The following is a 26,135-nucleotide window of genomic DNA, read 5'->3' on the forward strand; positions in this document are numbered from 1 at the left end:
CGGCCAAGGGATGGAGGTCCCCGGTGGGGTTAGTTAGGGAAGGGCGATCAGCTCCCTAACCTGGTGGTATGGAGCAAGTGCTACACCCGCAATTGGTCCAGACCCTCTGCTCATCTCTCATCATCCAATGACTTGTTGTCTAGTGGAAGACATGACTTGAACACTTGGTATCGCCTCATCCCCTTTGACTTTTGGCTAATTCACTAAAAGGTGAGTAAGACTGGGAGAACAACTAAAACTCTGTTCTGTGTTTACAAACTAATTATGAAAGCCTGATAAGGAAGCCACTTGGAATATCGGGCATCAGCCAGAAAAGGGGGTGTGTTCTGACACAGATCAGGTTAGTTACAGAGGCTGTGGCAGGAGTGGACGTCCTTCTGTGAAATCCAGTGGTGGATTCCTGATGTTGTGTTTGGGAGCATTATCAATGGATGTCCTTGAATGCATGTTATCTTTTTCTTCAATAACATTAGCATTGAGGGAATGCTGGTTTGCTTAAATGAAGAATGAAGGGCTTAATAGGTTCTTTAAGAGTCTGGTAGGCTGCTAAGTCTGTCAATTAGTATTGCCAAGTCATCACCCGGCTTCAAGCAATGTAAACTAGAAACCAATCCCTTTCTGCCTTCATGTGTCTTACTTACCCCAGGCACAGCTTTGACCAAACAAACCTCATTTTCACACACAAACTGAACTCATTCTCCCAGATTATCAACAGAGGCCTTCCCTCTCCCAGCTCCTTTGCCCAAGTTTCATTTACCTGCAAATCGTGCTTCTAGTTCTTCACTTTTATTGGGGATGATGTAATTATTCGATGGTACAAAGGTGCAGCAGGGACAGTGTAAACTTATTTTAAATCCCAGGTTCCTGTCTGGAAAATATGAAGTCGAGGAGGTCATTTTGCTGTGCATCTAATACCCCTTCATCTGCCAGTGCTGTGCAAATAATTTAGGATCAGTGAACATCGAGGGAGGAAAACAGAGAGCAGGGGTCACCTTTATGGTGGAGCCATTCGTGAACAGCATCCGTGACGTCGAAGGACAGCCATTCACCCTCTGCTCTGGTTTTCACGACTTTGCTGTCGATGTAGCGCTGGGTTGGAGATGTTAAATCTTTGGATTTGAGAATCTAGAGGAGGAAAGGGCAAGAGAAAAGCTCAGCTGGCATACTGACAGCAGGACTAAACCCAAACTATGAACAGTATCCCAATTCACTATCTAAGTTGAGTCCCGCTCCAGTCTACCCAAGTACTATCATCTCATGGGCATGGCCGCATGCATAATAAAGTAACACCAGGCCATTTGCCATGAAAAATAGAGCTACTAAATCAGCCATGTGTTTTGATAAAGGTGACAGGAACCATAAAGCCAAGTGTCTCAAAGAAAGTGACAGTAATTATTTTCCTCTGCTGACACAAGCTTTGCAAGATTTCAGCCATAAATTCTATGCTATTAAGTTAATGGTTTTGTTGTTCTGCTTCCCGACCGTATTTGTATGGGGAGCTGGGATGTGGGGAGGGACCAGAGGACTGGTCCAGGTCAGAGGATCTGGGCTCACTCTCGGAAGGCTCTGAATATAAATCTTCTTCAAATAAAGAGACAAAGGCCCTAATCTTGGTTCCTAAATCCACCGCCATTTTAATAAAATATGGGACATGCCTCAACTTTGGAGGTAAGTCTCTAGCTGGGATTTTTATTCTCCCTGTGACTTGTTATGATTTATAAGGATATTCCTCATCCTGCAGACAAAGAACGAATTTGGGCAGGAGCAGTCTGGCATGGTGTGGAGGGAGAGTCTGAAAGGAAATCAGCCTGAACGCTAACAATTTAGAAAGATGCATTTATTTCAAATAAGTTAAGAGCAACTGCAGTCTGTTCTCGGGTTTCTATAGGAAGTGAGCATTTTAAGTTGCTTTTTAAAAAAACTTTCTGTCTGTCTTTAAATGATAGTGTTTTATGAACCAGTCAAACCACGACTCTAAGTCTCCAAGAACTATATTAAATCCCTACCCAAACCCGTATCCTGCCTTTCCTCAGTACTTACAGGCTCAAGTCCTGTTGCTTTATATTTATTTCCTGAGACTGAGTCTAACCATGGTGTGGTTACTTCATGTATACATGTTTGGTCTCTCCAACAAGTTCATAAACCTTACCAGGGCTGGGATCAGGTCTTCAATTTGATATTTCAAAGCACAGCACTTGCCTTAATCAATATCTATTAATAGGACTGCCTGCATATCTAGAAGATTGATATATGCTCTTTTAAACCTTGTTAAACAAAAACTCATAGTGTTCCTGCAGATTTTACAATGCATTTTCCTTCCATGTGTGCACATCATTGGTTTCAAGCAGTCCAACAACAGACACTTCCTAGGAAATTTGGCATTATAATAGACTTTTTTTTTTCTGGATGATTGTTCAGTCACTAAGTTGTGTCCAACTCCTAGCAGAACCTAGGACTGCAGCATGTCAGGCTTCTCTGTCCTTCAGTATGTCCCAGAGTTTGCTCAAGTTTATGTACATTGAGTCAGTGATGCTATCTAACCCTCTCATCTTCCGTTGCCCCCTTCTCCTTTTGCCTTTAACCTTTTCCAGCATCAGGGTCTTTTCCAATGAGTTGGCTCTTCACATCAGGTGGCCAAAGTGTTAGAGCTTCCTCTGGATTAAGTAAGTACAAAATAGGGAGAAAATCATATAATGGCAGACACCTCATGAATCTTTAGACTAACCTTACTCTACAAGCCTGCCTCTCAAGAGCAATAAACCCCACTATGTGCAGAGAATCTAGAGGTAATCGTGATCCTACCATACACAAGAGATGCCCTTTATGAACTAAAGGAAGAAAAGAAACATGACTTAAGGGCTGAGTATGTGGGCCCTGAGTTTGGCACACATTATTTCATTTAATTTAATCCTGAAAACATTCCTGTCAGGTAGATGAAGCAAACTGAAACTCAGAGAGGTTGAATAAGTTGTCCAAAGCCTCACAGTGAACAAATGATTCAAAGCAATTCCAAGTTATTTTTTCAACTCTGATGCTGGATTCTTGAAGGCCAAAAGAGCTGTGAGAGTCCCCTTGGATCACAAGTCACCCTTACTGCTTTCCAGATGACAGAAAACAGTCAATGACAGAGGCAAATATTTCTAATAAGATTATAGTAAATGTTGGTAGAAGATGAAAATATACCATATGGGACATATATGAGGTTAATGCTGACATACCTATAACTTTCAAGATGCAACTTAACAGTTATATCCTCTGGAAATCAAACCTTGATTTGATTTCCTGCCTTGGAAACACTCCCAGTTGGGGAAATAAGACACTACCTATCCAATTCAGGAAAAACAGTACAATTCACCTAGCATAGAATAACAAGGGTAAAACAATAGTTGAGGAGACGTTTTCAGGCATTTTCATGTGTCTCATTGACTAAAAACTGTAACATTCCCAAAGCTCACCTTTCCAACTTTAAATTTCTTCCTCTAGCTGACTTTCTATCATGATGTATTATTTTGTAACGCTTTGTGTACTTGCTTTGTTCCTAATTAACATGTGCATGCTAAGTCAGTTCAATCATGTCTGACTATTTGTGACCCTATGGATTGTAGCCCACCAGGCTCCTCTGTCCATGGAGTTTTCCAGGCAAGAATACTGGAGTGGGTTGTCATGGCCTCCTCCAGGGGATCTTTCTGACCTAGGGACTGAACCCGTGTCTCTTATGTCTCCTGCATTGCAGGCAGATTCTTTACCACTAGTGTCATCTTGTTGTTGTCGTTCAGTCACTCAGCTGTGTCCAACTCTTTGCAACCTCATGGACTGCAGCACTCCAGGCTTCCATGTCCTTCACCATCTCCCGGAGCTTGCTCAAACTCATGTCTATTGAGCCGGTGATGCCATCCAACCATCTTGTCATCTGTCTTCCCCGTCTCCTCCTGTCTTCAATCTTTCCCAGCATCAGGGTCTTTTCTAATGAGTCGGCTCTTTGCATCCGGTGGCCAAAGTACTGGAGCTTCAGCTTCAGCATCAGTCCTTCTAATGAATATTCAGGACTGATTTCCTTCAGGATTGACTGGTTTGATTTCCTTGCAGACCAAAGGATTCTCAAGAGTCTTCTCAAAAACCACAGCTCAAAAGCATCAGTTCTTTGACTCTCAGCCTTCTTTATTGTCCAACTCTCACATCCATACATGACTACTGGAAAAACCATAGCTTTGACTAGATGGACCTTTGTCAGCAAAGTAATATGTCTGCTTTTTGATACACTGTCTAGGTTTGTCACAGCTTTTCTTCCAAGGAGCAAGCGTCTTTTAATTTCACGGCTGCAGTTACCATCTGCAGTAATTTTGGAGCCCAAGAAAATAAAGTCTGTCATTGTTTCCATTGTTTCCCCATCTATTTGCCATGAAGTGATGCGACCGGTTGCCATGATCTTAGTTTTTTGAATGTTGAGTGTTAAGCCAGCTTTTTCCCAGTGCCACCTGGGAAGCTCTAATTAGCATAGTGTATATCTTCTTCATCTTCTTATCCCTAATACTTAGATGCACTGTCTAGAACAAAACATTGCTTTCATTGTTGAATTAATTACATCTGATAAATATATATCTATCATATATCAAATATCTTCAACATGTATCTGTGAGATATACGTATATATCTCGTAACTTAAGATATCATATATGTCTGTATACATATATATGTGTGCATACATATGCACGTGTATGTGTATGTGGGCCTACCCTGGTAGCTCAGATGGTAAAGAACCTACCTGCAATGCAAGAGACCTGGGCTGGATCCCTGGGTTGGGAAGATCCCACAGAGAAGGGAATGGCTATCCACTCCAGTATTCTTGCCTGGAGAATTCCATGGACAGAGGAGCCTGGTAGGCTACAGCCCATTGGTCACAAACAGTTGGACAAGACTGAGCAACTAACACTTTCACTTTTCACATATGTGTATATATACAAATACACACAATCTCACTAAAAATACAGAATTTTTTAAAAATATCATGACCACATTGACAACATGGGCAGAAAAAACGCACACTAGCAAATCTAATTAAATTCATCTTATAGAGAAGGTAAATCTAGATTAGCTTTAAAATCAAATTAAGGAGGAGCAAAGAGATTCTGAATTTTTTTTCTTTTTAAATCTCATTAGAAGATAAGTGCTTCCTCAGCCACAGAACACTGATAGGTTCTGACATCAGACAACCTCATACTCTCACATGGGTGAAAGGTCTTCCATATCTTTTTCCTAGTTCAAAAACAGGCCAATTGAAACCACCAAGAAAGACAGCTAGTGAGCGACCAAATTCTGAAACAGAGAAGTGACTTCGGTCTTGGGGTTTGTTGTCTTGAACTTTATGGCCAAGGAGTTCTTAAACCCACTTGTTGCAATTTAACTCCATTCTTTCTTATCCTGTCCTTAGTGGAAACAGGAAACAGCTGCTTTCCATCACTCATAGAATATCCCTCATATTCTTGGAGACTATTATTAAGTCCCCCTCAGTGGAAAAGAGTCTGATGCTGGGAGGGATTGAGGGCGGGAGGAGAAGGGGACGACAGAATGAGATGGCTGGATGGCATCACCGACTCGATGGACATGAGTTTGAGTGAACTCTGGGAGTTGGTGATGGACAGGGAGGCCTGGCGTGCTGTGATTCATGGGGTCGCAAAGAGTCGGACACGACTGAGCGACTGAACTGAACTGAACTGAACAGCATGCTCAGTCTCCCTCTCTAAGGTAAATAAACCCAATTCCTTTAGCCCATATTTTGAGGGCCAGTTTCCCAAACCTTTAATCACTTGGGTCACCAATAAGGATGGATTATGCTGTATAAAATACTCCTCCTAGAGCTCGGTGATTTCAGAACTGGCTAGAAAACCTTCTAATCACATCCCGAAGTCTCGAATCTTAACTTAAAGGTATTTTCTAAGAATAGGCACACTCTCCCTATTCCCTGTTTATCCTCGATTTATCACCCACACTAAATTAAGCTGTAGGAAAGAAAATCAACCCACTGCTTTTATTGAGTAGAATTTTCTTAAATTCAAGACCACAAAATGACCATCTCAGTCAACTTCTCATTCTATTTAGCCTTTTCTGTCAGCCTTTCTTCTGCTAGTGTCCCAACAAATGTATTGATGTTAACAGTCCTAGATGTTTTTTTTTCCCCTAGAATCACAATCGTTTCTAAATTCCTTTATACATTTTATCATGACAAAGATAATTTAGTTGAATAGTAAAAACTCTCTTAACTGGCTGCTGTCCAGATTAACCAGTGTTCTCCATTTTTTCTGTAATAGATATTGGCTGATGCCCACAGCACACTGGGACTCATTACTGTAAAGGTACTCTCTAGTATGTTCCAAGGACTTCTGGTCTTACCAGTTGAACTGAGTGCTTAGTAAGTATCAATTGTATACATTTTGAAGCCTGTTCAATATCAAGTTGAAAATGATATTGTAATTATCCAAGTTCTTTAGATGTTATAGAAACTGATGAAATACAGGACCAAATGTAAAGAAAGCTATGCTTCTGTGAGAACCAAGCTGAATGCCTTAGAAAGTCTTCCTAAAACAAGTTTCTTTTAAAAAAATTTTTCTTTGAAAAATAGTTTGGTGAGTCCTCAAAAAGGTAAACATGGAACTACCATATAATCTAGCAATTCTACTCCTAGATACATACCCAAAAGAATTCAAAATAGGGACTCAAATAAATACTTGTATACCAATGTTCATAGCAGCATTATTCACAATAGCTAGATGATAAAAACAACCCAAGTGTCCATCAACAGATATACAGAAAAAAAAAAAAATGCAGTCTACACATACAATTGAATATTACTCAGTCATGAAAAGTGATGAAACGCTGACATATTAAAACATGGATGAATCTTGAAAACATTATGCTAAGTCAAATAAGCCAGACACAAAAGGACAAATACTGTACAATTTCACTTACACAAGTTACCTAGAATAGGTTAATTAATGAAGATATAAAGTAGGACAGAGGTGACCAGGGGCTAGGGGGTAGCAGGAATGGGGAGTTATTTTTTATGGGCACAGTTTCCATTTAGGATGACAAAAATTTTTCTATAAATGGATAGCGGTGATGGTTGAGCAACATTGTGAATTTATTTGATGCCACTGAATTTTATACCTTAAAAAATGGTTAAAAGTTAAATTCTAATAGATGGGGAAACAGTGGAAACAGTGTCAGATTTTATTTTTTTGGACTCCAGAATCACTGTGGATGATGACTGCAGCCATGAAATTAAAAGACGCTTACTCCTTGGAAGGAAAGTTATGACCAACCTAGATAGTATATTAAAAAGCAGAGACATTACTTTGCCAACAAAGGTCCGTCTAGTCAAGGCTATGGTTTTTCCAGTGGCTATGTATGGATGTGAGAGTTGGATTGTGAAGAAAGCTGATCACCGAAGAACTGATGCTTTTGAACTGTGGTGTTGGAGAAGACTCTTGAGAGTCCCTTGGACTGCAAGGAGATCCAACCAGTCCATTCTACAGGAGATCAATCCTGGGTGTTCATTGGAAGGACTGCTGCTAAGGCTGAAACTCCAATACTTTGGCCACCTCATGCGAAGAGTAGACTCACTGGAAAAGACTCTGATGCTGGGAGGGATTGGGGGCGGGAGGAGAAAGGGATGACAGAGAATGAGATGGCTGGATGGTATCACCGACTCTGTGGACATGAGTTTGAGTGAACTCCGGGAGTTGGTGATGGACAGGGAGGCCTGGCGTGCTGTGATTCATGGGGTCGCAAAGAGTCGGACACAACTGAGCAACTGAACTGAACTGAACTGATGTTATGTGTATTTTACTGTGATATTTTTTTTCTAATTTTAGATGTGGGAGAGACAGCTATCAAATTTAAAAAAAAATGTGAAAAATCTAGAAGGATCCTGAACTCTGTTCACTTAGCAGATGTCCTGCAATGACTCTCTCCCTCAAAGAAACTAGAAACTAGAAATTATTGACAATGTGCTATGGATGTGGTTTAGGCAAAATATAAGACATGGATTGGCAATTTGTTGTCATTGTTCAGTTGCTAAATCATGTCCAGCTCTTTGTGACCCTATGGACTGTAGCCCACCAGGCTCCTCGTTCATGGGGCTCTCCAGGGAGGAATATTGGAATGGGTTGCCATTTCCTTCTCCAGAGGATATTCCTGACCCAGGGATCTTATGTCTCTCATGTCTCATGCACTGGCAGGCAGATTCTTTAATACTAAGCCACCTGGAAGCCCTGGGCTGGCAACAGACAGAGCCATAGTCAAAGAAGAGTCCTTGGTCTTTTATAAAAACTCAGCATTTAAATTGTGTTTGGGTGTGTGTGTGTTAAACATATATATCAGTTCAGTTCAGTCGCGTCAAAACATATATATACACACACATATATACATTTTAAGTTAAAATAAAAGTTTACCTCCTGCCTTCCCCCCAATTTTGTTTTTATAATTTTTTTTCTAAAGTTTTTGCTTTAACTGACTGTTTTCTTTAAATAACAGACCAACAACTGTTGTTGACTAAATTAGAAGAGAGTCTCTAATATATTTAAAATGAGATATAGCTGTCTCTTACTTAGCTACCACCCACAGCGATGCCTGAATGGTACCTTCATTATGTTATTGATATATACACATTATCTGTAATATGTGTAAAATGCCCACATACTATCTCTGGCAAAGCTCTCAGTTCTTCCCTAAATTACAAAACTCCTTGCACAAAAGGATCCATTCATCTCTCTGACACTGGAAACCAGCCAATCAGGGAGTGGAGAGAGGCAAAAGTCACCAATGTTACCCAATAGTTTAGGAGCAAGGAAAAAAAGAAGAAATAGAACTCTAGGTGCAGAATTATAGCCAGAGGAAATCTTAAGTCTTAAAGGAAAAATTATGTAAATCAATTCATGGTTTGGCTTAGAACCCGAAGAAGACACCTCTTCCATTCCTATGAAACATTGCAGAGGGTTATAGGAAAGCACTGGGAATTCTAATTTACTTTCCATATTTAGACATCAATAGATCTATAGAAAAACCTAGGGGCCCGTTCAACCAGAATTTTAATGGAAAGAGAGATTTAATCATAGGAGAGAAAAACGAAAATGAGGTTATCTAGTGTGGGCCCATCTTGTTCCTTTTTAATATTTTTTATGTTTCTTTTTTTAAAATTAATTTTTATTGGAGTATAGTTGCTTTACAATGTTGTGTTAGTTTCTACCATATAGCAAAATGAATCAGTGCTATGTGTGTGTCGTTATTTTTTGGATTCCTTCCCATTTTGGTCACCACAGAGCACTGAGTAGGTTTCTGTAAGCTCTACAGTAGGTTCTCATTACTTATCTATTTTAAACATAGTATTGTATATATTCCAATCCCAATTTCCCAATCCATTCCACTCTCCTTCTCTCCTTAGTATGAAGAACAGTATGAAGGTTCCTTAAAAAATAGAATTACCATATGACCCAGCAATCCCACTACTGGGCATATACCCAGGGAAAAACATAATTTAAAAATACACATGCACCACAATATTACTGCAGCACTATTCACAATAGCCAGACCATGGAAACAACCTACATATCCATTGACAGAGGGATGGATAAAGAAGATGTGGTACATACATACAAAGAAATATTACTCAGCCATAAAAAGGAACAAAATTGGTTCATTTGCAGAGACATGGATGGACTTTTTAAATGTTTTTAATGTGCATGCATGCTAAGTTGCTTTAGTCATGTCCGACTCTGTGTGACCCTATGGACTGTAGCCCACCAGGCTCCTCTGTCCATGGGATTCTCCAGGCAAGAATACTGGAGTGGGTTGCCATGCCCTCCTCCAGGAGATCTTCCCAACTCAGGGATCAAACCTGCACCTCATGTCTCCTGCATTGGTAGGCAGGTTCTTTACCACTAGCGCCACCTGGGAAGCCTGATTTTTAATGTACTTAAAGCTTAAACGTACTTAACGTTTAAATGCATTTCAGTGTTTAAAACGCTTGCTGTGGCACACATTGGCAAGCACAGAGTGACGAGGCAATGCCAAATTAAACGTTCATTCCGCTAGCTCCAAGCATCAGTCTCTTAGATCTACTTCACCTCGAATCACTAATCTCTGTGTTATGAAATACAAGCGTCAGAGAGGCACTTAGGGGCCCTCTCTCCAAACCAAAAGAATTCATCCTCTAACATCTCTGTCTTGATCTGAAGACCTCTCATGACAGTGAACTTGCTACTTGTTGAGGAAGATCATCCCTCTTTGGACCAACTGGGTTGAAATTTTTCTTCATCTTGAACTTAAAGTTTCCATTAACTCATCTTAGTTAATAACAGTACCATTGGTTCATCATCATACAATTATGCTAGTTTTTCAAATATTGAAACATTGCCACATTTCTCAGTCTTCACAGACACCCGTGAAGTGGACATTCTAGTCCTTATCATCTAAATACTACAGTTGGAGGAGAAAAAGCCTGAGGGACTTACCTGGATTGCCAACACCTTGCAGAAAAAGCCTGGAAACATCTTGCCCTGTTCATACCAGTGGAGAGGGCTTTCCAACACTGTATGTTTTCTGCCCTCTGGAACAAGATGTCAAGTTTTCATTCTTCTCTATGTCAGCCCCCCATCATAGAAGGGGGCTTTCCTCAACTTCTTCCTTCAAGACAACGTTTGTGGAGCTCTGCCATCCTAGTCAAACCCCTTTTCAATATCCCTCTGAGAATCAGTTCCTCTGCAAACTCCAGGTACAGTCTAGTGCAATATGGCAAATATAGAGAATATGCCAAATGGGGAGGGGGTTGCCTCTTGCTTCCCTTGTTCTGGTCACTATTCTCAGTGCCAACTCTTTATTTTTGGCAGCAGCCACATCACACCACTGAGTCTAAACTTTTCATAAAATAAAACCTTTGTTCTTACACAAACCATTAAGTCAGATTTTCCACCCCAAGTCCTTTCTGGAATGACATTGAATAAAGACAAAGAAATGAAGGAAGGCAGAGAAGGAAGGTTGGTTTTTCTAGCCAGTGGTTCTCCAACTTCAGCCTGCATTGACACATCTAGAGGGCTTATTAAAACATCTCTAGAGCTTCTGATTTAATAGGGATAAGAGGAGCACAAGAACTTGTATTTCTAACATCTTCCTTGGTGATGCACCAGCTGCTAGTCTCGGGACCACTCAGAGAATAACCATTCTAGTATATACTGACACAGTTCATTTTTGAATCTAAACGCAAATTAGACATATATCTCCAGTAACTTTGAAGTTCTTATTTGACCTGGGTTTTGAGCACTTTAGAATCTCTCTGAACCTTAACTTTGCTACTCAGCATATCAACTATCCTTGCCATGTACCAGTCACTATGCATCCAATATCTTCATCGGGTTGATGAAGACATTCCATACCCTCTGTAGTTCCTTAGGTTTCTTTGAAAAATCCATGGAGTTTGCCAAGTGTCTTTGGAAATCATTAGTGTAGGGAAAAGGTTTCTACACTAGGCTTTGAAGTCAGGCAAACATAAACCATCACTTCCTGAGTATGATAAACTCTAGGTCCACCCATGTTGCTGCAAATGGCACTATTTCATTCTTTTATGGCTGAGTAATATTACATTGTATATATCTTGTGTATATTATTGTATATATCTTGTGTATATTATTGTATATATCCTTGTACCACATCTTCTGTATCCATTCATTTATCAATGTTAACTTAGGTTCCTCCATGTCTTAGCTATTGTAAATAGTGCCACTAAGAACATTGAGATGCACATATCTTTTCCAATTAGAATTTTCTCTGTATATATACCCAGGAGTGGGATTGTAGGATCATATGATAGCTCTATTTTTAGTTTTTAAAGGAGCCTCCATACTGTTCTCTATAGCTGCTGTGCCAATTTACATTCCCAACAGTGTAGGAGGATTCCTTTTTCTCCACACTCTGTCCAGCACTTGTTACTTGTAAACTTTTTTATGATGGCCATTCTGATGACCATCAGTGTTAGGTGATACCTCACTGTAGTTCTGACTTGCATTTCTCTATTAATAATAATTGCGGATATTTCACATCTTTTCACAAGCACATAGCTGTCCTCTTAGAAGGACACTGCCCATATAAAATTAGAAGCCTACCCAATTCCGGAATAACCTCATGTTAACTAATTACATCTGCAATGCACCTATTTCCAAACAAGGTCACGTTTTGAAGTGCTAAGGGTCAGGACGCCTACGTATCTATTTTGAAGGGATATAATTCAACTTATAACAGTAGATGTTCGCAGGGTTGGGTATTTTCGGATGCTCAGTCTGATTAGGAAGTTCTTCAAAGCAAAAAGTACTTTCTTATTCTTCCAAAGAGTATTTTCCACTGCAGTTTACATGGCCCAACTTTGGTAAATTCTTATTGACTAACAGACTTCATTAGAAAGACATATATGATCAAGTGACATATAAGCCCCTGAACAATCAATCTTTTAGAAATGATAGAAACTACTTCTCAGAATTTCATACATACATATGACACACACTTCACAGAGTCTTCATAGATAGACAGACATCTGTATCTATATATCTTTGTCTTTATGTAACTATGATGACAAAGAATCACAGACAATGTAAATGATTTTATACTGCATTTCACCTTACTTAATATATTTCATTGTGGGAATGAAAATGATGACAAAAAGCAAGAGAGCTGAATTTCCAAATAATAGAAAGTGGGATCTTAGAGCAGAATTGGGTATAAAGATGTCTCCTCCATGAGACATAAACGTAGCCCCCCAGCCCTGTTTAATTGCAGCCTCCTTGAGCAACGCTGCGTCACCTTGCGGGTGTCTAACAAGTTCACATACTGCATGAACCCTTCGAAAAGTGGCCTAACAGACCCAGCTCTTAGCCTCCTTCTCCCACTGCCACGTCCTGTAATTGAGATGGCTCTCCTGTGACTGTACCCTCTAGGGGGTTGTAAGGAATACATACCTCATAGGAGTTTCATGAGATCCTGTATAGTAGAAGCCTACAGAATGCACATCAACTTTGAAAGGAAGACTCACCTGACAATACAGTCTCTTTGGAGCTGAAAAATCTAGATTATTATGTCTGATATTAACTATTTCTCTTTACTGACCAAAGTAATGCACATTGATGTGCTCCGATGTTACTTAGATCCAAGTGCAATTTATAAAGTATGGCAGACAGAGGGCTTTAATGACCTTTATGGAAATGATACTTGCAAGCTACACATATACACACACATCACACAAATGTACATCCACACATACATACATGTACACAGTATATTAATATATACACAGACATGGGCTGAGTCTTTCATTTGTGTCCAGTTCTTTTGCAAACCCATGGACTGTAGCTCGCCAGAATCCTCTGTCCATGGGGAGTCTCCAAGCAAGAATACTAGAGTGGGTTGCCATGCCCTCCTCCAGGGGATCTTCCCAACCCAGGGATTGAACTCAGGTCTCCTGCATTGCAGGCAGATTCTTTACCATCTGAGCCACCAGGGAAGCCCAAGAATACTGGAATAGGTAGCCTATCCCTTCTCCAGGGAATCTTCCAGACCCAGGAATTGAACCAGGGTCTCCTGCATTGCAGGCAGATTCTTTACCAGCTGAGCTATCAGGGAAGCCCATACACACACATATACACACACATACATATACATACACACACACACACACACGAAAGCTTCTCCTCTCTGATGGAAACACCTCATAATTCCCTATTGTTTCCTTCACTTTTTTTCAGTCTCCATACACAGGCCTTTGTGCTGACTGTACATCTGTATAAACAAGCAAATGCCTCTCTACAGGTCTGGAGGATGAAGGAGTCCTTTGTGTAAATGGAGTCTCTGATGCTCTGCAGCACAACAGCATTCACAAGACCATTGGACGTAAATCACACAACAGAGAAAATGATTCAAGCAGTCACAAGTCACATCCTCGCAGGCAAGGAAAGAGGCACGTGCCTTCCAACCATCAGTGACAGAATCTGAAGGGAAACAAAGTCAAGACCATAGTTCTAGTTGGTCCTTGGGGCCAAATCGCACAGCTCAATACCAAGGGTACGGATAACGACCCAGATGTTTCCTGCCATGGGGTGAACAATTCCCGCCAACAAAACTTCAAGCTCTCTGAGGCCATATCTTCATTTCCCCATTCAATCTCCCCTTCCAATTCTGCTGCAACTCGACATGAACACACACATACTTAGGGAACACACTTCCAACCCCCTTCTCCTTCCTGGCTCCCAACAACCCATGTGACCTGTACTGTAATTCAAGTCCCAGCTCACATTCAGCTGAGCTGTTTAATTTAGGGGGTGTGACTCTAAAGTAATGAGTCTAAAAAAACAAAGAGCCTGTCTTTTCTAAGGTGTTGATGGGTTACCCAAGAGTATCAATTTCACTAATTTATTATATACATATGCATGTATTCACTTAACCAGAAGTAGCTCTGAATAAGTAACAGAAAATGAGTAGCTATCCATGTTTCTTTCTTCATACATAGCTACACGGCTATGGGTAAAACAAATCTAGCACAATTTCCAAATCCAAATAAATGATGTTTCTCAAGAGTCCCCGGATGATGTTACACTCTTATTTCCACAATGTTCCTGGTACTTAAATCTTATTTTGAAATGTTCCTTCAGTGTATTCAAAGATGTTTGTCGAGCATCATCTGTGCACTAGGTTCTGTTCTGGGAGTTTATCCCCAGAGGTACAGACAAGATCATAAATAGGATGAAGATAGAGAAGATCAAGTGCACCACAGGACATGGGTATGGAGGAGAAACAAACAGTGAAGAGTGGGGATGGTCCATGTTCGGAAGAGGAACCTTGAGACGTCACACAGTGGGGCCAGGGAGGTTTCTGAGTGAGTGACATTTGAAGAAAAATCTGCAGGAATGATGAGAGAGAGGCTTCTGGGAAGCAGAAAAGAACATTGTGGGTGGAAGGAACAGCAGCTGCAGGCATGAGGCAGAGGTGGACCCAGGGTGAGGGGCAGCAAAGAGGGACGGATGAAGACCCCCCCCGAGTGGCAGCAGTCGTGGCTGGGGGACGAGTGAGCAATGGGTCAGGGACGGCCTCACGAGGCACAAGAAGGCTATTGGCTCTTACAGAGTGAGGTGAGAAGCCACGACAGGGCTCTGGGCAGGAGATTTGGATCTAAGCAAGCTCTTGGGAGAAATCAGCCCCACCGCTGTGTTGCAAATGGCCTTGAATGGGGCCAGGGTGCAAACAGCGAGATGAGGCCATTACAAAAGTCCAAGTCCTGGGGCCAGTGTAGCAGAGGCAGAGAAGTTAGAAGTGGTTGAATTTTGGATCCATCCTTTAAACACTTTAAATCACCTAGGAAAATCAACTTAGCTATATTTAGTTTTGACTTTCATTCAAACTTTGTTGGCTGGGATCAACCTGGGTGGTCCACAGGTTAAAAAAAAAAAATCTGCCTTCAGTGAAGGGGATGAAGGTTCGATCCCTGGTCAGGGAACTAAGAGTCCACATGCTGCAGAGCAACTAAGTCCATGCGCTACAACCATAGATTCCATGGACTGCAACTACTGAGCCCACACGCTCTAGATCCCACAGAGAAGCCTGGATGTCGCAGTGAAGACCCAGCACAGCCAGAAACAGAAAGTGTGGAAATGCTGAAATAAAAAAAATTTCTCAAAAAAAAAACAAAACACAAACTTTGGCCATTTTCAAGAATCAATAAGATCTTTCAAAAATATAGATTTGTCCCCACTGAAGGAATTCACAGTTCAGTATTTGTAGCTTCTAAACACAGTTCTAAAACAAAAGTTCCCCGAAATATTCTGATTACTGTTGCTACCAGGAAATAAACATATATCCTTCTTTGGAACAATTTTTGCCCTGGTGGAGTTACAGAAAAATTGGCATACAATTATAAGATGAAAATAAAACCACTGAAGTCAACATAGGAAGCAGGTATCAAGCCTATTTGTGTGGTGGCGAGGCAGAGAGAGGTACAAAGACATCCTCGCTCGGGTCGGTCATTCTGTAATGGTTTCTTCAGAAACAAAAGCCAGATACATCACAGAGTCAACTCATCAGAGCTGCATCAGAGTTCTGATAAAGCAAACATCCAGAGTGCTAACACCTCGGCTGTTCCCATAATCCTGCTCTGCTCCGCTGATCCCCGGAAATGGGTCAGAGGAGACCTAGTCCAACCAGAGATGAATGACATCATCCAATCAGAGATGACTGACATCATCGAGGAGTAGTTTTACGATCACAAACCCCCTCTAGGGGAAATATAAACAAGTTCTAGATGACAAGCAAAACCCTGATGAAAATAATCCACTCCTGACACAACAATGTGCCTACAGCAGGGCGCTCTTCACAGCAACTCATTAGACAAGAACTGTATCTCCATCGGATGATGAAAAACTGAGGCTCAGAGAGATGAGTGCTTTGTAAGAGCAGAAAACTAATATTAATAAACAAAAAAAGGCAAAAAGGTGAACCCAGGGCTGACTGGCTGCAATGTTCCTTTTCTTTCCTACCCAGAACTACTCACCAGCAATTGAATGAGACCACCACTTGCAGAGTGAATTGAAAATATTATTTAAGGAAGTCATGAAGCAAACTTGTGGGACAGCCACTGCACACCCAGGACCTGGAGAGCTAGGGTCTAAGGTGAGAGTTCTCATTACTAAGAGATTTTGAAAAGATTGCAAATGTAAGAGATGGTTTCCGATAAAAGTTCAAAATCAGTGCTTTGGGAATAATAATTATAATAATCACTGAGTAGACTCACTGTGCTAAGAATTTCCATGCATTTGCTCATGCCTTACAAAATCCCGGCCAACTAGGTGTTTTTATTTACTTTTAGCAGAGAAATCATTTCGGTGCTGTGCCCTTCTCAGATTCCCCAGAGTCACACTTGGAGCCCACACTGGCCCAACTCCGAAGCCTGCGATCCTCCTACCAGTAGGGTAAAGGAAGCAACAGGGCAGCCTCTGGAGCTAGGCCACCTGGGTTCAAATCCTGGCTCTGTCTCTTCCAAGTTGTGTGGACTGGACAAGTTGCTCAACTTCTCTGTGCCTCTGTTTCCTCATTTGTAAAATTAAGATAATAATAGGATTATTATAGGGATTAAATGAATCAATCATTATAAAGCACTTAAAATAATGCCCTGCACATGGTTAGTAATGCATATGTCAGTGATAATTATCAACATGGTTACTGAACCACATTATGCAAAAGAACAGAGAATTATCAGTTACAATTGCATGATTATTAACATTTTTTTAATACAATGGGGAAGGGCGCTGTTTGCACCACTTTTGGGGTCCTGTCTGCTCACAGGGTTCCTAGACTCTGGGTAACGTCATAACTTAATGCAAATGATAACGATCCAATTTCCTTAGGAGGCGAGCATGTCATTCGATCAGTTTGCAAAAGCCTGAGATATTAATAGCCTTGTGCAAACAAAGTGTTTATTATACCTCATGGCTTTTTTTTTTTAAGTGGGTTACTATACTGCATGTGTCTCCAACGTGGCGCCAGAGTTAGGATCAGTATTAAAGGGATTGTATGCTGTAAAATTCTGGACAACAGGAGCACAGTATAACTTTTTTTTTCAGTGGCACTTTTTGCAAGTCTCATTTAACAGACAGTTTTCGTGGCTGACCTCTTTATGTTTTACAAACCCTTGGGCAATATGAGAACTGAAAGCTGAACTCTGTGTGTGTGCAGCATGACGGCACATGTGCACACGTGCACAGCCACGGGTTTGGGATCAGGAAAAGAGTGCCGTTTTCATTAGCCCCACTGAGGACTCTGGTCCTTGCAATGACAAAAACCTCATCCTTCATTCTGCAGTTTTGTTGTTGTTGTTCAGTCACTCAAGTCGTGTCTGACTCTTTGTGACCCCATGGACTGTAATGTGCCAGGCTTTGCAGTTCTCCACTATCTCCCTGAGTTTGCTCAAGTTCACGTCCATTTAGTTGGTGATACCATCTACCCATCTCATCCTCTGCTGCCCTCTTCTCTTGCCTTCAGTCTTTCCCAGCATCAAGGTCTTTCCCAGTGAGTCAACTCTTCACATCAGGTGGTCAAAGTATTGTAGCTTCAGTTTAGCATCAGTCCTGCGAGTGAATATTCAGGGTTGAATTGCAGCTTTGCTGCTACTGCTAAGTCACTTCAGTCGTGTCCGACTCTGTGTGACCCCATAGACAGAAGCCCACCAGTCCCTGGGATTCTCCAGGCAAGAACACTGGAGTGGGTTGCCATTTCCTTCTCCAATGCGTGAAAGTGGAAAGTGAAAAGTGAAAGTGAAGTCGCTCAGTCGTGTCCGACCCTTAGCGACCCCATGGACTGCAGCCCACCAGGCTCCTCCATCCATGGGATTTTCCAGGCAATAGTACTGGAGTGGCTTGCCATTGCCTTCTCCGGAATTGCAGCTTTAGAGTCCCTTAAAAAGCAAGTCGAGGCCATCTACTTTGAATTGTCACTGTAAAGCCTTAGGGGTGTGCATAGTTTAAAATCTTTCTCAGAGATGAGATACACAGTTTATTTAAAGTGGTGGGTGATTCACTCCTTCTCACTAAAATCTTCGTTTATTTATTTTGCTCCATAACCATCAAGTTACGCTTTCACTTACAACTCTGAAAAGTCATTTCATGTGTATTGTACAGTTTGAAGCCAGAGATAAATGGATGTGACTTAGATTTAGCCACTGTTTTTGTATAGCCTTGCTAGAGACCTCTAAAGATAAGAAATCATCACATTTGACAAGCCTGTCTAAACGCAAATCCAACTAGGCATTAAAAATCCAAGGATTGGGAATTCCCTGGAGGTCCAGTGGTTAGGATTCTGTGCTTCCACTTCAGGGGACATGGGTTCAATCCCTGGTTGGGGAACTAAGATCCCACCCATATAGCATAAGCTAAAAAATAAAATAAAATCCAAAGAATTAAAGAATGGGATGAGGAAAAGCAGAAGGACAGATTGTATTTTACTTTTGTTCATCAAAGTTGTGATAGAGTATCCAGTAGAGGTGGGGAGTCCCTTGTTAAGGCAAAGGTAACTTCAACTGTAGTTGAATGCTCCATCTCTACAAAAATAAACACCACTGCTGCCCTTCTTATGGCCAAGGTCAGGAAATCTGTTTCCCTGGAAATCCCTGAGCTCATTTCACCCCAACACATTTATCCTCTACTGATTAACAGAGAACCACCAGCAGACTGTATTCTAGCAAGCTATCTGACAGCAACCTCTGTGGTCTCACGCCAGCCCCATGTGAGAAGATGACATTTCTCTCCTGATGTTTCATGATGTAGCAACCCAGTACATCACACTGCCTATCAAGGAGTTCTTTAGTTTTTCTTTTAGTGGCCTCAAGCTAATAAATTAACCTAAAAATAATCTGGTAACTGACTTTGATAGGTAATTTTGTAAAAGGCTCTTCCTCTTGGAGGAAGTAAAGACTTAGAAGTCAAAATCTAAGAGATGACAAGGAAGGAAGGGAACTAACAGATCGACTACCCACTCTCCATCCAGCAGTTATATACATGGTTTTATTTCACCCTTACAATAAACAGCAAGTGAACTGGAATTATTAAGAAAATTTAGATCACAATACTCACACCACTGAACACTACACCATGCTGTCTCATTAAGGGTGACTAGTGAACTAGTGAATGAAAGAAAATACTGTGCATAGTAATTCATCAAACCTACTCCTGTCTCAAGCTGATGCATTCAGATATTTCTGCTATAAGTATTGCTGGGCTCAAAGAAATATCTTGATTCAGGAAGATGGTGTATTACCTTGGAATTATCTGCCTGTCCACCCAAGGAATCAAACCAAGATGTTAGGATGTTGCCAAATCCTCACAATTCCCTTCTGGAAGGAATGAGTTCTGAGGCATTCCTCTGGATTCTCCAGATTTTGCACTAGAAGTCTCTTGGGTATATTTCAATTAGTAGAAAGATGGTACTGTTGAAACACCATTTACACATCTGTTCCTCCACCAGACCCTGAGCAACTGCAAGGCACAAGCTGAGTCTGTTATATATTGCTAGATTATTTATGTTGTTCAGTCATTAAGTTTGAACTCTGACTCTTCGCAGAGTGTGGACTGCAGCACACCAGTCTTCCCTGTCCTTCACTACCTCTGGAATTTGTTTAAACTCATGTCCATCAGGTGAGTGATGCCATCCAACCATCATACCCTCTGTCAACCCCTTCTCCTGCTCTCAATCTTTCCCAGCATCAGGGTCTTTTCCAATGAGTCAGCTCTTCGACATCAGGTAGCCAGAGTATTGGAGCTTCAGCTTCAGCATCAATCCTTCCAATGAATATTCAAGGTTGATTTTCTTTAGGATTGACTGGTTTGATCTCCCTGAAGCCCAAGAGACTCTCAAGAGTCTTCTCCAGCACCACAGTTCAAAAGTACAATTCTTTGGTGTTTAGCCTTCTTTATGGTCTAACTCACATCCATACATGACTACTAGAAAAACCATAGCTTTGACTGTCTGGACCTTTGTCAGCAAAGTGATGTCTCTGCTCTTTAATATGCTGTCTAGGTTTGTCAAAGTTTTTCTTCCATATCGCTAGATGACTGGCATCAATTCTGGTACCAATGCTAGGAGGCACTCACTCAGAGTTTTCTGTCTATGACCCTGTACAGTGTGTTGCTGTGGCAGATTAAAGATGGGTGCAACTTCTTTGACACTCTATCAAGAGATGGGGTCTATTTCCTTTCCCTTTGAATTTCGCCTGGGTTGTAGCACACTTTATCAATAGAATAAGGTGAAAGGGAAGCTCTGCTAGGTTTGGACCTTGTCTTTAAGTGGACTGGCAGCTTCTGCCTTGGACACTTGGGCCCCTGAGCCTCAGGTAAAAAAGCCTGACTCCTCTTCTGGGAAGACCACATGGGTACATCCTGAAACTACTTAGAGAGGAGGAGGGGCTTGGTCATCTCATCCCAGCTCCAAGCTTAGAAGCAAATTCATCACAGACCATCCAGTTCAGCCCAGCTATCATCTGAGCACCATCAAGTGACCCAGGTCAAAGCCACATGGAGCAGAAGAACAGCCCAGTCAAGTCCTGCCCAAGTTTCTGACTTCTAAAAATCGATAAAAAATTGGTATTTGAGGCCATAAAATTTGGGGTAGTCAGTTAAACAGTGACTAACTGAAAAAGTTATAAAGGTACAAATCTTATTATCCTAGAGGTGATAAAGCTTGAAATGAGCAGTAAACAGAGCCACAGACAGAAAAACGAAAATTAATGATTACTGAAGGGAAAAGGGAAGGGGATGGGCGTAAATTAAGAGTTTGAGTATCTACTGTCCACCACAGGGAAGTACACTCAATATTTTGTAATAATCTATAAGGGAAGAGAACTTGACAAAGAATATATATATACATATATATGTATATATATAACTGAATCACTTTGCTATACACCTGAAACTAACACAACACTGTAAATCAACTTGACTTCAATTTAAAAAAAAAAAAGCAGTAAGTGTGAAAAGGGCATAAGTTGGTGAGAGGAAGCTATAAATAGCTGGAAGGTCCAAGGTCTTTGGAGGTCAGCATCCCTAAACACAAGTATTCCTTGGTGGTCCCATGTGGCCACAAGGGCATAGACATCCTTAAATAACTTATTAATTTCTTGGTGACTCATTTCTTTGCTTGTAAATTTGAGGACTTAGCTTCCTCCAAGGTGGCAGATTCACTTGCTCACGCTGGTGATATCCAAATTGAAGAAGATTCCTCTTTCCTATTTTTACCCCTTCTCATAACTCTGGGCATGATTTTAATCATAAATACAAGCATGATTTAATCAAATAAAGATGTACTCAATTTTCCAAAAAGGCTGAGAGCGCTACTAAATATTAGTAGGTTCAAAAACATTCCCAGAGCACTGGAGCTTTATCGGAGAACATTTCAATAAAGGCTGCCTTTGGCATAGATCTCTAAAAATACAGTAAGGGTCACTGCTATTTGGAAAAAAATTTCAGTTTTCCTCTTTTTCCCCCTCCTCCTTCCCTTCATATCAGAAGGCTTTATCCTTTCCCATTCCATGTGATATCACTGTCCATGAGAAGTCATATCATGATCACACCAGTATATGCTCTTTGGAGTCCGTGAACATAACAGAAGTCAGGGGTAGGAGGAAGACAGGATGGTTTTATGTTACCACCATTCATCACGGCTCTGACAGACTATTCTGTAGAGAGGGGAAGGAGAGAGTCGCCTTGCCAAACTAAACATATTTCCACAGAAGCTCGGGTGTCTTGACACTCCCGGGCAGGGAGAAATCAACAGACACAGAACCCCAGATGAAATTAACTTTGAGCTTGCTCCCAGAAATGTTATCTTAGGTCTTTCCCGCCTGGGATTCTGACTCTAGAAAGAGTAACCATCTACAGGTATGGGACAGAATGACCCCCAACTTTGGGATATGTTTTAAATCTGTGATGCCCATGGCGAATGACTGCATCTGAATCACAAGGAGAGCTCTTGGAAACCACATCTGCCCACAGGAAATCTTTTCCTTTCCAGGGACCATCAGAATCTCCAGGAAAAAGGCCATTGCAGGCCTTGTAGAAGCTCCCCCAGGGCTGTTATAGGTAGGGGAGTATCTCCTACACCCACATGTGAGCGCACATGAGCACACACCCACATACTCTTCCCCTGCTTAAAATCAATGTCCTGAATAAACCTAATAAATCATCCATACAACCATCTAAACATCCTGAAAACCTCTTCCTAGTGATCCTATCTTTCTTTCTCTAAGAAGTAGGCTGTCAGCTATGTGTTAAGTAATACAGTAATCAAAGGGCATCTAGAAAATTCAGAGACTTTGTCCTTCTGAATAGTTGAGCTCTCTGAACAGCTAAAGATCTGTCCATTTAAGTCTTTTATTTTTCAAAATAATCTTTAAGCAATTTTGGATATAAAACTCTCCAGCATTTTATGGCATGCGTTCAAGTTATTACCTGCATATAATTTAGCCTCATCTACATAATTCAAGGTTGTTATCATAAGCAACCATTTCTGTCCCCCAACAGAAGGGAGTTTTATACCAGGGACTTTTACCATTGAAGGCTGCAAAGACTTCCAAATGCACTGAAGGCAAATGGAAAGTTGGAGAAAAACAAGCCAAAATGGGATTTCCAATGAGGCCACAGCAGGAATCAGAAGGCAGGCAGGGTGCCGCAGAGTCAAAGAGTGGGTTAACTACAAACAGGATAAGATTCAGGAAAATTATCCATAAGAGACATTGCATTCTGTGACTTGATCTTCTTAAGTGGCATCACTGGCATCACTGGGGTGCCCTGGCAAACACTGCAAGTCTAAAGGTTCACCTCCTCCTATCAGTGTCTTCCTACAGCACTCCTTCCTATCCAGTGCTTCAAATTTCTTGGTCCCAGAGAGGACCAAAGGCTGCCCTTCCAGTGATTCAGCTGCATCTGTGCTGTGTCTTCTGTGAAGGTGTTCAGGGATCTCTCTGACTTACTTCTGGACCTTGGCTGTGTTTCAGGAGGTTAGATTGCAGCACACCTGAGCTCTAGATAGATAAGGAGATGTTAGTCTTCCTTATTTTCCTTAAAACTACCTCCTTCCCAGACTCCTGTGTTCAGTGACATTGAACAAACCCAAGGTCACAGTCTCCATTCAATGGGCTTCCATCTTGAGCTGTATCTTTTCCAATTGTTGTTGTTCAGTCACTGAGTTGTCTCTTTGAGACCTCATGGACTATAGACCGCCAGGCTCCTCTGTCCAGGCAAGAATACTGGAGGGGGTTTCTATTTCCTTCTCCAGGCGATCTTCCCAACTCAGGGATCAAACCCGTGTCTCCTGCCTGGTAGGCAGATTCTTTACCGCTGAGCCACCAGGGAAGCCCCATCTTTTCCAATTTGGGGACTTTAATTGGAACAGAGCTTGCTGCTCATGTCATGGGGTGGCCAGTGCTGCAGTAATCTCTGGGAATGTACAGATCCCTGAGGACTCATTAAAGTCCTCTAAATTCCAGCCTCCAAGTACAGATCCCCTCCTGGAGATGAGACGGCCTCTGGGAGGAAGACAAACCATCAGTATTGCACTATCAGAGGTCACACCTCAGGGCAAAACGTCAGGAGCCAAAGAATAATAGTGATTTAGCAGCTTACATTACAGGCAACAAAACCTAACAAACCTTGCCTTCAATTAACTGAAGTCACATGTCACATAATTAAAACAGGGCCAGAGAGCACAATCCATCTGTACAAGGAGGCATGTAAGAGTGTCTTAATTGAAAAAAGAAGAAGGAGGACAGGGAATCATGTTTTTAATTTTCAAATTATCTTATAATATCTCTGACTAACTTTGATCAAACTGCTTTTTCAGAGAACTCAGTCTTTGCTTTCCCTCCAAATATCACTCCACCCTCTGGCCGGCCTAGTTTCTCTTATTTTTCTTCTATTCTGGCTGATTTTGAGGCAAAGAGGTAGGAAAGGATTTGCTACAAACAGCAAATGTGGTGAGGAGTGAGCGCTTGGGAGTCAGAGTTGGACTCGTATCCCAGCCCTGCCCCCTCCTAGCTCTGTGACTCTGGCCAAGTGACTTAATTTCTCTGTGACTCAGCACCTTCTTCTGTAAAAATAAGGAAGAATACAGGAGTAGAAAGAATATTTTAAATGGATGAAGGTGGTCCAAAGGCACAAACTTCCAGTTATAAGATGAGTAAGTTCTAGGGATGTAATGTACAACATAGTGACCATAGTTAGCAATACTATATGGAATATTTGAAAGTTGCTACTCGAGTAAATCTTAGCAGTTCTCACCACAAGAAAAACAGACGTGTGAGTATGTGAAGCAGTGGGTGTTAACTGAACTTATTGTGGTGATCATTTTGCAATATATACATATATTAAACCCTTATATTGCACAGCTTGAACTAATACAACGTTATGTGGCTATTATATGTCAATAAATGGGAAAAAAAAGATGCCTCATCATGCAAACTTCATAGCAGAGCTGTGAGAACAGAGATAATATTAATAAAGGGCTTAGCAGAGGGTCTGGTACACAGAAAGGTGACTCGGTCTGATGCTTTTAGAACATGCCTTAAAATTCGAAGGTCTCCAAAGAAGGTACCTGAGGATCCATTATAATAAGTAAGAATCACTTTTCATGGACACACATGTAACTAGTATTTGAAAACTCTTAACAGCTTTAACTTCATTCTCTGAAATTTCATAACCAACATTTATTTGTATGACAATTTTTCCATTTTCCTAATAAATGCAGAGAAAAGTCTTCACCAAATTTCCAAACGTTTACAATCCAGGACAATTAGAGGTTTCCACCTACAGACATCAATTCCTCTCATTCCCTCAGATATGCCCACTTCTCAGTCATATTGTCTCACATGTTTCCTCCATAACATTGGGTTTCTTGGGTCTGTTCTCGACCTTGTTTGTTTCCCTTTACATACCTTCCCTGGAGGGCAACCCTCTCCCTGAGTCTTTCCTCACCATCTCTAGCACTGAGCACCATCTCTATTGTATCTTCTACAGGCCCCTTCAAAGGAGACCCTGTTTTTGCACAGGTGACTCCTTCTGTCAACAATGACCATCCCTCATCCTGCTTTAACAAATACTTCTTGAGGCCCCACCCAAACATCAAGTCCATAGTGAAATCTTCCAACTCTGCCCCCTACATACCATGTTTATATGACACTCTGACATATTCACTGTGACCATGTCTGCCTCCCCTACAAGACTCAGGGCTTTTAGAGCAGTGCTGTCATGTGCATCAGAATCCCCTAAAGATCTTGGGTCACGCTGATGCCACATGAGTAATAAGCTGTTAAGAACATCTCTAACCTCTCAGTAACTTAGCATCATCACCATCAACATCACTATCATCATCACTGCCATCACCATCATCATAATCACCATCATCATTCATTACCATCATCACCACCACCATCATCACCACCATCATCACCATCATCACCACCATCATCACCATCATCATCATCACAATCATCATCACCATCATTACCATCATCAACATCATCATTAATCACCATCATCATCATCACAATCATCATCACCATCATCATTACCATC

At 41.3% G+C, this 26,135-nt stretch overlaps 1 protein-coding gene across 3 annotated transcripts in view; it reads right to left on the reverse strand.

The window, feature by feature from the left end:
* Positions 1 to 26,135, reverse strand: part of TGFB2 (transforming growth factor beta 2) — a 94,935-nt gene that overhangs the window by 8,019 nt on the left and 60,781 nt on the right. For all 3 annotated transcript variants that reach the window (XM_055419883.2, XM_055419884.2, XM_055419885.2), the window contains 2 exons: positions 993 to 1,125; positions 758 to 868 (listed from right to left, as the gene is read on the reverse strand). In XM_055419883.2, coding sequence (XP_055275858.1) covers positions 758 to 868; positions 993 to 1,125 — 244 coding nt within the window. The remainder of the gene's footprint in view (positions 1 to 757; positions 869 to 992; positions 1,126 to 26,135) is intronic.

This window comes from Moschus berezovskii, chromosome 17 (genome assembly GCF_049115385.1).
Source record: "Moschus berezovskii isolate FMDL1 chromosome 17, NW_MosBer_1.0, whole genome shotgun sequence".
Classification (NCBI taxonomy): domain Eukaryota; kingdom Metazoa; phylum Chordata; class Mammalia; order Artiodactyla; family Moschidae; genus Moschus; species Moschus berezovskii.